Source organism: Crocodylus siamensis, chromosome 2 (assembly GCF_052110815.1).
Source record: "Crocodylus siamensis isolate JL-2025a chromosome 2, ASM5211081v1, whole genome shotgun sequence".
NCBI classification, from domain to species: domain Eukaryota; kingdom Metazoa; phylum Chordata; order Crocodylia; family Crocodylidae; genus Crocodylus; species Crocodylus siamensis.
This window is the reverse complement of record NC_143396.1, coordinates 190,920,160-190,932,593: the sequence shown is the minus strand read 5'-3', so window position 1 is coordinate 190,932,593 and position 12,434 is coordinate 190,920,160. Positions and strand designations below refer to the sequence as shown.

At 41.4% G+C, this 12,434-nt stretch overlaps 1 protein-coding gene across 6 annotated transcripts in view; it reads left to right on the top strand.

Moving 5' to 3' along the window:
* The window catches only part of SBF2 (SET binding factor 2), a 491,808-nt gene that overhangs the window by 465,837 nt on the left and 13,537 nt on the right, over positions 1 to 12,434 (top strand). For all 6 annotated transcript variants that reach the window (XM_090032682.1, XM_090032680.1, XM_090032679.1 and 3 more), the window contains 2 exons: positions 4,219 to 4,452; positions 11,849 to 11,953. In XM_090032682.1, the coding sequence (XP_089888808.1) occupies positions 4,219 to 4,452; positions 11,849 to 11,953 (339 nt within the window). The remainder of the gene's footprint in view (positions 1 to 4,218; positions 4,453 to 11,848; positions 11,954 to 12,434) is intronic.

Here is a 12,434-nt window from a genome sequence, read left to right as displayed (position 1 = left end):
TGACATAAGAGAATAAAAGTTCGTATTTGTCTGTGCGTTCACCTCTGAATAATTATCTGTTTGGGTACCTGAAATGGCCTGGACCACTTATTTATTATTCTAAACAGCCTTCCTAAAGGCAGCTTAATAAATCAGCATAGTGTCTCATTGGTTCATATTAGCTAGTTATTTAGGAGTTATATCCATTATTTGTAAAGGGCCAGATCCTGAGAAATGTATGCATTCATGTCTGTCTTGGTGATTTAAGATTAAATTTGGTAATTTAAGATTAATTACACAAGTAATGATTAGAAGAGCAATCTTAAAAGTTACACATGACCATAAAAAGATATTCTCTAAATCACAGTTGGGGGAAATTGGTTCAAGTATATATAAATTTATATATGATACATCCCAATCCTTGACATATTGTATTATATTTTATATTACATTACCTGATATGATTGTGCATATTTACTAAATTTTCTTTAGTTAATATTTGTACTTTGACCTATATTGCTCCTATTTAGAAGTATTCTGTAAGCAAAAAGTACTTTATCATGAACTATATTTATCCATCTTTAAATTCAAGCTTTGAATAAAATATTGGGGTTGCATAGCAAAACACAGATTAATAACTGAGCACTCTGTTTCCTGTATGTTTTTAATGGTCTCTGTAAACTACTGTAAACTTTGTTAATTAACTTTATAAATAGAAATATATCAATTAGATTGAACTATACCAGTTTATTTCACTACATTTAACCATCATTGTAAAACTCTGGATCCAGTCCAGCACTGAATAGATGCTTGTAGTTATCAACATACGTTGGAGCCATATTTGCATATTTAGAGTGTCTATGCTTCTTGTCCAACGGTATTAGAGATGGTGAGTTCACACCTGCTCCTCCCTCCATTCATCATTTTGGCATCCAGGTGTTATAAGACTTTGTAGTAGTAACAGAGAGAAGCAGGCAATGTGCTTTTAAGAACCAGAGTTTAATTATAGCCTAGCCTACACAGCAGAGTTTTGGCAGCATAGCTATAGGTGCGTTAAAAGGAGTAGGTTTGTCAGAAGTACTGAGCCGCGTAGCCCACATGGGTATGCTGTCAACCCCTTGGAATGGATGCAGCTCTGTGGACAGAAGAATGATTTTATCAGTTCCCTGTATTTTGTATAGGGAGGTGATGTAGCTGGAGTCGGAGAAAAAAATCCTGCCAGCATGTGCCATGTGTTCACCAGGGCCCTCTGCTTAATAATAGCTATTCCAGCACAGCTAGGAGGAGAGGCTCTGCATTATAGACAAGCCCCATTTCTTCTTTAGGTTCTTCTCCATCTATGTTCTGCTGTTGCAAACTTGAGAACAGAAAAGAGAGACTAAGAGGGTCACCCATTTCTTTCCCATAGTCCAGGGAGCTTGCAGTTAGGAGTTTCTTACTTTTTAGTACTTACTTTTTATGGTCTCTTCTATCCCTTACACTCTAAATAGATAGATACTTAGCACTCAGACAGACAGTAATTAGGGTTAACATCAGATATTTTGATAGTGTATTCTTTCTTTTTTACATACTAATAAACTTTCTTTTGATCATCAGACTGTCCTGGTACCAGGCTTCAAAATAGCCATTCAGTTGAGAAATATGGGGTAAAGAAAAAGTGGGTTTAAGTTGTTGTTGTTGTTGTTGTTGTTGTTTTTAAAGATGTTTACATTTAAATAATGTACAAAATGTGCATTTTGCTTTATTAAAATAAGTCTGCTTAAAATTTTATTTGAAACCATGACAATCTCTGTTCAGGCCTTAATTTACTGAATTGTATACAAATCATGTAAATTGATTTGTAGTTTGATAGAGGGATGGAGTCCAGTCATATCAACAACAGAGACCTTCCAGTTGCCTTTCCACATGCATAAAACTGTGCTATGGAATTGCCAATTTAGACCCACCACTGAGTGTGACAGCCAGTAGCGTCAATGGGATGGGGAAACTAGGTCAGCCTGGCAACTGCAATCAGCATGGTAGCAACTGGCGCTGCCCTGGGCTGCACAACTGTCCTGGGCTTGAAACTGCACTGCTACACCTCTGGTGACAGTTCACTCTCTTCATGCAATTCTTGTCACTTCTTTTGAACACAAGAGATATGTGGTGCAGTTAATGGGGCTCCATACCTACATTTGCTTAGCCCTACTCCACAGTAGAAGAATCAAGATCAAATGCCAATTTTCTGTTGGACTACCTACCCTACAAGCATTGTTTAAGTAGCCTCTTAGCACAAACATGCTGATCAAATCCACTGCTTATGAGTCACAAACAGTGAAATGAACAGACACTATAAGACAAAGAAAGGCTCTGTTACTCTAAACTTTAACTGGGACTGAGAGTGAGACTGATGACCAGTGAGACTATTCCAGTCACAACTCAAAAACTTTATTAGGATGCACAATAGCAAAGACTTGTTTGTATTTGTAAAGATAGTATTTACATAGTCTTGGATTCAAGGGGAAAACAGGTCCACTGGCCAGGCTTCTCTGTTCTCTTGGGAACTTTTGCTGATTCGGTGCCTCCTTTTTTGCCGAGCTTCAGAGAAGTCTGAAGTCATAAGCCAGGTACAGACATGCTTTTACCAGTATAAGGGGTCAAAAACTGGTCTATAACTGTAATGCAACAGAGGTTCAACACACAAAACCAGTCTATACCCATAACAGAACAGAAGTTTGGTACACACAGACTGGTTTAAAAATGGCAGAACCTAGTCTATGATTTGCCCCCCAACAACCAACCAAAGGACAAATGTGTGTTCTGTTCGCTACTGATCTAAATTATGCCACTTACAGAAAACTGCATAACTTAAATCAGTTCCGCCCAGGGCTTTTTGAATGTCTGTACCTGGCCATATATTTTAACCACAATTATATACTTAACATAGAGTTTTCCATATTTGATTATGCTTTTGCAGCTACATCAATCCTTTTCCGTTTTACAGAGTTAACACAGCGTTTTTCCATATTTGGTTATCCTTTGGAGCTATGCCAGTTCTTTTCCACTGCCTTTATTATATTAATACATATTATCACTGTTTATAATGCATGCTTAATTTATGTTAGCTCAAACTTAGGTCAGGCCATGACACAGCCTGTTACTCATAGCACATACTGCACATGGCCTACAATGCATGTGTGGCCTACAGCTCATTTACCTTTGAAATACGTTGTCCATCTGTATTTGTGAAACCTCCCTTCCTTCTCTGCTACTGCAGACTCCTGTAGCGCCTGGATTCTGCATTAAGAAACAGTTGGGATGGTCTTGCTGTTTTTTAGGGGTGTGCGAAACGGGCTATATTTGATTCAGATTCAGCCCGAATCAGGGACAGTGATTCAATTCGTTGATGTGGATTATTGTGCCTGATTCAATTCAGCCAAATCCGAATCTGAAGATTCTATGCTGATTTGGAGAACCAGCAATTCAGACATAAACACAGCTTTAAATGTTTTTTCTACATATCTCAAGGTACTAGGCGCAGCTCATGAACGCTGAGATGGTGGGGTGGGTGGAGCATCCCACAGGAGCATGGGTGGGGGGGGAACCCTGCATACTCAGCAGCAAACCTGGAAGAAGACCAGAAGGACTTCCAGTCCACTTCCAGGTCCATTGCCAAGTATGTGGGGGGCCTCCCCCCCGCAACCTCCCAGCTTGACAATTGGCCGCAAGGGGACCCTGAGTGCCCCCCCAGACTCAGGAGGCACTAATCGCTGAGCCGAGGTGGTGTGGGGGAGCCCCCCAGGGCACTCCCTGGCAGACTCAGAAGTGGACCAGAAGCGCTCCATCCACTTTATCTGCCCCACCATCTCAGCAGTCACAAGCCACCTGGTACCTTGAGGTATGTAGAAAAAATATTTAAAGCTGTGTCTATGTCTGAATCATCGAATCTTTCCGAATCTCTCTGAATCAATTTGGAGGGATTATAGGGTATCCTGATTCAATTCAGATTTGGAGATTTGGCCACCGAATTGGGCCGAATCTCTGCCGAATTGAATCAGCGACCAAAGCTTCACTCAGCCCTACTATTTATGTAGAAGATATGAAGACAAGTAAGGCATAGGTACAGGCCCAACAGATGCTGCTGTCTAAAATAATCCAAACTAGAATCTATTAGAAGTACAGACAGACTATAAATGTTAAAGAACAGAAACTGAAGACCTCCATGTAATATTATGATCTTTGTAAACATCTTTCAAATAGGCTTTAAAACCAAATATAAATATGTCCAGCCTGAGAAAATGGGATTATTATGTTGAAGAGACCTTGGCTATGGGACCTTCCTATGACTGGACCATGGTTACTTCAAAAAGCAATGCTTTGGAGGAAGGTGACCAAATGGATGGTTCTGTTTCCCAGAGTAAGAGGAAAATAGTATGGCCATGCTATGATGATGTTAGCAAAGTACAGCCTGATGCGATCACCAGCCTCTTAAATGTAAGTATATATGCTAATCAATTAAATGCAAGAGCAGTTGTTAGTAGAGGACACTGCTTTTATTACACTCATCAAATTCATATCCAGTTTTTTATTTTACTTATTGCCCTGTAGGTGTACTGTAAGAAGATCACACTGACTGTAAAAGCACATATTTGGTAACAGTAGTTCGTTTGGCTTGAGAAGAGATGTTGGGTTCAGAAAGTTAATCAAACATCTTACAAAAGGTTATATTATTCTGGATTAATGCAGTTCTGTAAATAGTTTTTGACAGCAGTCAATAATCAGGCAATTAAAATGGAGATAACTTTTTATTCTCTAAAGCTAGACCTTTTATATTCTTTCAATGTCCTTTTAAAATAATAAAATAACTTGCCTTATAGATTTTCTGACAGTCTTTCCCCAGGGTATTCAGCATTGTAGCTGCATATTTCACAAGGTATGTCATTTTATTTGGGGCTAACCCTGGATTTATCTTTCTTTTCCTATTCACCGTGTAATTTAAAGCAGATGTAGTATAGGTGTCTCCAGCCCAGTTCCTCAAAGTATTTAGGCACCTAGGGCATCTATAAACGTGTTTGGGGGGGAGGGTGCATTTTAATTAGAGCAGCTAATTAAAACGATCACTGCATCTCATGCGTTCAGCATCCTGTGCTTCAAAACGGCAGTGGGGGCACTTTAACTGAAGCTCGTTTGTCTAGCTTTAGTTAAAATGCCCCCACCACCATTTTGAAACTCAAGGACACTGAATACACATTAGAATGCTCCAGCAGTCTGCTCTGAGAGGTTCTAACTAGAACACATCAGAGTAGGCATCCCTCGGGTACAGGCACCCCTAATTCCTATTGATGTCAGTGATAGCATAACACCTAAGTAACTTGTCTGTGCATAGTTCATAGTGTGTTTTCTAGCTTTCTGAAAAAAGCACCCCCTGGGGAAATGACTAGCCTTCACCAAGCTTTATTCAAGAACCTTCCTGGGTTCCTTTTTGGAGCATTCTTTGGCAATGTGGTTGAGCAAACAAATACTGCCTAACAAAAGATAAAAGTTTTACGTATGAAGTTTCCCTCTTCTCTTCTCTGCAGAGGGTGGAAGGAATTTCACAAAATCAGGGAAAGGCGTCTAACAAATAGGCAATTAGCAGAGGTCATATGAAGGTATCTTAAACAGAAGACAGAGAGCTTTCACCCTTGGTTTTTGAAAGGCCAGCTGTACATACTGAAGGAATGCAGCATAGTGAACTTTCTGCACTTGTGTATGGAGTATATGCCAAACTTTCCAAATCCACAGATCTAAGAAACTGTCACATTGTGTAGCTAGTTCCCCCTGTTGTATTCCAGTGAATAGTGAGTCAGGTTTTCTAAAGTTAAAATGTCATCTGCTATTTAGATTACACTAATAAAAGGTAGAAATACAGAAGAACATTTGAGTAACTGTGAAGAGTTGGTGAGAAGGTTATAAAAATATGGAACTAAGTTGAGAAAGAAAAGTGTACAATTGCTCGGAACATTTTGTTCATTTAGGAGTTGCACTGATATAGGAGGAATACATCTCTCTCAAAAACCCATTGAGAATATGTCTGTACCTAAAGCCTCTTCAAGCAAAGATCATGTTTAACTATGTCAAACTACTAGGGAAGATTGATTCCAGGTTTATCTATAATAATAAGCTCAATTGTTTTTGTTCTTAAACAAAAATGTAAAATATTTGGGGATTGAAAAAGAAAGTAATGCTCTAGCAAAACTGAAATGCAGTAGTCCACTGGTTTGGTATATTTTTAATTCAGACTTCCTTTGCTAGTATGCTATGCTTCTGTAGTAGGAGCAGAAGCTATAATTTCACAGCAGTAAATCTTGTGGTTCTGAAACTGGGCATTTAATGATCCACCATCAACCAGGTATTTATGATGACTTAGATTCCCACAAATCATCATACTGGGTTGTAGGAACACACAGTCTGTGCAGTATATTCACTAAGTTCAGACTGCTGAATTGGGTTCTGTCCTGCTAAGGCAACCAATTATAAGCCTCATTTTTTTACAAGTCTCAGGTAATAAAATGAACTTTAAAAGATACATTTTTGTTTCTCAAGCCACTCCTGCCCAAAGACAGAAGAGAAAAATGAGCTGCTTTATCCATCTGTTAAATCTTCTAAAATGTTTATAAAAAGCAGGGTTCCTGAAACAACAGCTAAGAAAGAAAATTGATTCCAAAGGAAGTTGCTGCTCCTCAGAAGGAGAACTTCCTGGAAGAACAACAGCTCTCTGAATCAGGCCCTGGACAGATGTAATATTTGAAGTATATTGCTGGTGTATAACCTACGCAGAAACTCCTGAACAGACATTGGAATGCTGTGCCCCTGAAAAGCAGAGTGCTCATAGTGCTGACTCTGAGCACCTAGGGGACTCTTCTGCACACATACGAGCAAGCTCTGTGCGCTCCTGGGTGAAGTTACATGATAAAATAATAGAATCATAGGAAGGTAGGATTGGAAGAGACCTCACGAGGTCATCTCGTCCAACCCCCTGCTCAAAGCAGGACTGTGATCTCTGGGGCCTTGCATATTGCACGGCTGGTCGGGTGCATAGCCCCTCCCCTCAACTTGCCTGCCATGACTTTGATGTTAAACTATCAAGAGAGGGGGTTCAGTGGAGATCTTCCTGGGGGGGCCTCCCAACAAACGGCAGTACTCATGATTGCTTGGCACAGTGTTCCACGGGGATCCGCCTCCCCTATACCCCATCCACTCGCCAACCAGATAGGTGTCAGTATAATGCTGATTGTGGCCCTGCGGGGGTTTCCTGTAGCTTGCTTCGAATGGGGTCCCACGTCTGAGGGACTCAGTTGACTCTCATCCCTCCGGCCTCAGAGCATGGCCTGCCTTTCTCTAATCTCTTTGGTTTTCCCTTTTTGGTTATTTTCTTCAAAAGAAATATTCTAAGGAGGAGAGGACTGTGGACCTGCCTCCTTTATTTCAGCCTCCTCCAGTGGGCTCAAATGCCTCCTCTGCCCTGCTGCCTGCAGGGAGCTTAAAATGCTTCCTTCAGTTTTCCTTCAGCAGGGAGCTGGAGGGCTTCCCCTGCTCTGTCGCCTACAGGGGGCTCAAAGGTTTCACCTGTGCTGCCTGTGGGTGCCTTGCAGGTTGTGCTGCTCCTCTCCCTCTCCAAAGCCTCAGCACATCTAGCATGCTGCCCACCAGCGTGCTCTCTGTCTGGCTTTCCCTCTGGCCTCGTTCTGGCAGGGCTTTTAAACTTTCCCACGGCGGCCGGTATGGCTGCCACGATTGGTCCGGCTGTTCCCCACACAGGAAACAGCTGATTAAACAGCCAGCATAACGCCGGCTCACACGCCGGTGGCCGCTGTCCCAGCTCCTGCTCTGGCTGCCCAGCAGGAGGTAAGTTATCCCCACTGGGGGGTCTTTTCCCAGGTTTTGGGGCCCACGGGGAGTACCCTCCCCTCTTTGGGAGCCTGTGATGGCATCTTGCCACCACAAGGACCAACCACATCATCCCAGCCAAAGCTTTGTCTAGCCAAGGTTTGAAAACCAAGGATGGAGCTTCCACCACTTTTCTGGGTAACCTGTTCCAGGGTTCTACTACCCACCTAGTGAGAAAATTATTTCTAATATCTAACCTAAACTTCCCTTGCTGCAACTTGAGCAGTAGAGTCCGGTGAGTGATGTGCATTCTCCCTCAGGAGGAGAGGGGGACCAGGAGCAAAGCAACTTGGGATACTGGATGACTGTGCTGTGGTTTCTCTTAGATGAGAAAATGTATGGGCATTTGCTTTCCCAGGCCACATACAGACATTTGGTTTCTCCTGGGAGAATTGCTGATCTCCCAGTAGAATCCACAAGTGTATAGATATTCAGGATTTTTTCTCTCAGACCAAAAATGGCCACTCCGTGAGAAAAATAACCTGGGAACAACCCCAGTTAAATTGTTCCCTGGGAGATAAAATGTCTGTACTCATTTCGTTTTGAGAAAAACCACAGCATAATCCTTCAGCATCTCAGGGTGCTTTCTCCCACTGTGCCCCTTTCCCCCTCCCTTCCCCCCCAACCCCCAGAGACAGGGTGTCACTCGGGCTGGATTCTACTGCTCCAGCTGAGCAGGGAGCAAAAGGCATTCACTTTGCAATCCCCACGTTGTGGTGTAGGGAAATATAGGCTGACCCTTACGCAGCCACGTACATCCTATAAAGTACTCCAAAAACGGCTGAAGTGCTCCAAAAGTAATCCTTGATGAAACAACCACCATTTTGAAGCATTTCATTTTAAATAATTCCAGTTTTGCCTGTATGCTCTACAGAGTGTGTCAGGGAGTTGTTTGGTCCTCTGGCATCCCACGGTGCCTCACTTTGCCCTCCCCCCCCCAACAGGACACAGCAGGGTACACAACACAACAGGGTGCATTCTTCTGTGTACTTGGCCACCCATGGGGAGAGCTGGAATCTGTACATGCCTCTGCCTCCAATCTCCCAGTTCTGTCAGGGAGTGCAGGACCTCCAGTCTCCTGGTTCTGGTGGCAGTGCTTGGTCAGCCTCAGCAATCTCTCTGGAGACTGAGTTGTGCAAGGAATGATTCTTTTCAGCCCTGGGCCTGGAGAAAATGATTTCTTGCATGCCTCTCAACCTCTGCAACCTGGAAGCTGAGCACACAGAACACTCATTGGCCGTCTGCCCTGCTCCCCCCGATGCACCTCCTGGCTGGAGAGCATTCCTCTGTGTACTGTCATAGCTATTTTGGAGTGCTCCATTTATGGGGTGGGGGGCTGCATGTCTGTCTGTGGCCTGAAGTGCTCTGAATTCGACATGTGGAGTTTGGAGTACTTCAAATATATGACAGCTGAAGGCCTCCAACAGGGAAAATGAGAAACAGGGTACTTAAAGGCTTTTTACTCTCCCTCAAGCCTCACAACTGACTTTTTTTGACACTGGCCATGTCAACACAAGACACTGACTGCACAGTAGCTCGTTATTACTGTGCGGTAGCATCGTGTGGCATGAAGCATGATGCAGCTCTACTGCGCGGTAGTTATGAGATCTGCTGCACAGTCAGCATCACCAAAAATCATTTGGGGATGCTACTGCGCAGTAACTCTGGGTACGACACAATTATTTAGTACCGGTGTAGGCAAGTACTAAATGACTGCACAATAACAACTGCACAGTCAGCATCTTGTGTAGACATGGCCACTGTGATTATAGGAAAACTGGCTCTGTCCATCCATCTATAGAGAAAGAAGATAGGCAAATATGTACTTTGGATTAGGAAACCTATTATTCCTCTTTCTCTGTGTTTCTTTCAGAGATTAATTAAATAAAAGAATTTTTTCCATAAAATTTACCAGAGGCAGAAAAATCAAAATCACTCTTGTCAGTAACTTGGAGGCTCCTGCTTTCTTTGTGTAACCACTTTCACCCACGTTGTGGTGGGATGTTTCAAAATGCAGCAGTAGTGTAATTGGGGGGTGGGTGCGCATAAAAATAGACATCACTGTTATCAGCAGTGCAGTAGCCAGTGCTGCCTAGAGTGCAGAGCTACCTTGTAATGCATCTGAAATACAGATTCCTACCCAATCAAGAAGAATGCATTCAGACAATTCCAAAGTTATGGACATTCAAAGAGTCCCAACCCATTCACTCACACAGCACTATATCTGAACTAGCTGGCTTAGTCTGAGGTATAAACTGAAACAGTCAGGATGAATGCTCAACTGGAGTTCTGATAGTCCTCTGATGCCTTCATGTGATTCTCCCTGTGTATCCAGAAGGGCAGACAAGTTCTTCCACAATTTATTGACAAAGAATCATGGAGTGGTTCAACTTTACTGCTAAGAGCTATGTGGTGTGAACTTAGAGATCTTAGGGTTTTATATGAGTGATTCAAATACCAGTAAAGATACAATAACTCAAGTATGGATTTGCAGTGTGGCTGCTCACAGCTAATTAGGCAAATTCAGACCCGGGTTCACTCAATTTAACTCTGCAGCAAAGTCATATAGCCTAAATGAGTAAAGATAAAGGAATAGTCAGTCAATGAACACAGAAGCAGTAGAAATAATGTCTTTGTAAAATTATTTTCTGTTCCCAAGAGATATAACCCAGGAGCAGGGTCTGAAAAGCCAAACTAAATAAGCATCAAAGTGGAACCCTCAAAATGGGTTTTCAACAAAAATGAATTCTAAAAGGTAACTGGCAGACTGCAGACACCATTTTATGCACATGACCCATTCATTTCAACATAATCATTTGCCCATCATTACTGCTGGGGGTGGCAGTCCCTTAATACGAGGACACTAGTTAAGGAAGACATCTGTGCATACCATCTTTTAATGTGGGGATGCTGTTGCACATCAGCAACCACACAATTCTTATGGGGAAGGAAACCTTAACCCATGGCAAGGAAAACCTAGAGAATTGGAGGTTTCTGATATGCTGGAGCCTTCATCTGCCATTGTGAAGTATTGCTTCTTCATCTGCCGGCTCAACTGTTGAGAACTTTTAGTTTTGTTTTTGGATCAGTATTAGTCTGGAAACTTTATTCTCGACTTTGCCTCAATGGGTAACTCTACCTGGACTACAAAACATTAAACAGCATCGCCCTTGAGGTCACTGATAGCCCACAAACCTCTCCACTAGGTCAAGGTTGTGATCCTTGGGAGGTATGATTATCTCATTACTACTAATAGGGAAGAAGATACAAAAAATAAAGCAAGGAGATGAATACTTGAGATGGCCCAGTTAATCTGATTTGCTTAAGCTTTTGTTAAACTACTTAACCCATACAGGATCATCTTAGCTATCCCTAGAATCACTCAGCCGACTAGCCTGGAATTTGAAAGGACATATAAGGACAATATGCTCATATGGCTGAACTAGGAATCAGATTTTCATGATAGTGACATCTGCTGCTGGTAATAAATATGCAGAAAAACAGAGTACCAAAGACAGAAAGTTGGATATAGAGTACATATTACTATATATTATATTTAGGCTGCTTCCCAAGTAAATATAAGCTAGGTGAGTTATTTTTTATTTATTAACAGGAAATATTCCTCACTAGAAACTGTCAAGAAAGGTCATATCACAAGTTTCACCACAAGAACATGTTGTTAGTTTAACATCCACATTGAATAAGCCTTTCTGTTCATTTCCTTCTTTTATTAAGATTTGATATCACCTTTTGAAAACCAAGGTAAATGTTAATGTTGGCAATGTTTAATATTGATGTCACAGTATTGGAGCTGCTCTGTGTAAATACTTTCATAAAATATATCCAAGTCTTGTATTACCATATTTCCAGTATAGCAAGTGATGATGAATTTTGACTGTTTAAGATGCAACCAGTTCAAAATGTTTATCCTGAGAAAAAAAACCTATTTTATTGATTTCAGGAAATTGAAAGATTGGAGAATAAATTAAATCAAAACCCAGAAAGGTGGCAGCTTTTGTGGGAAAGGGTCAAAGTGAATTTTAAAGATGACACCAGACAAGACAATGTAAGTAATAGAAGAGATCAGCCAGCAGAATAATAATTCTGTCCTAGCTATAGAGGTTAGCTTGGATATTATCAAAATCACTGTATTTGTTGGAATAAATCACTGCCTTCTAAAAACTGAATGTGTTGTTCTAACCCATGCTACTGGCCCTATATTGCTTCAGGTGGAAAAATATGTATTCAGATGCTTTTTATTGCTTCTGCTTCTCACAAATAGACATGCATGCAGAAAAATTCTAAAGTTTTAATAATATGTAAAGGTGTAAAATTAAATTTTGTAAAAAGCTTTTGGGACCTGATGCTATAAACATATATAAGTGTACTTCACTCATAACAGTAGTCCCATGGATGTTAATGAGACAAGAGAAGTTACTCACACAGTACAGTTCTGGACCCAGAGATTAGAATCAGGGTAGGGACCTTGCATACTCTGGACGTGATCTTTAACTGGTATAAATTGGTTATTTATTTAGGTAAGAACT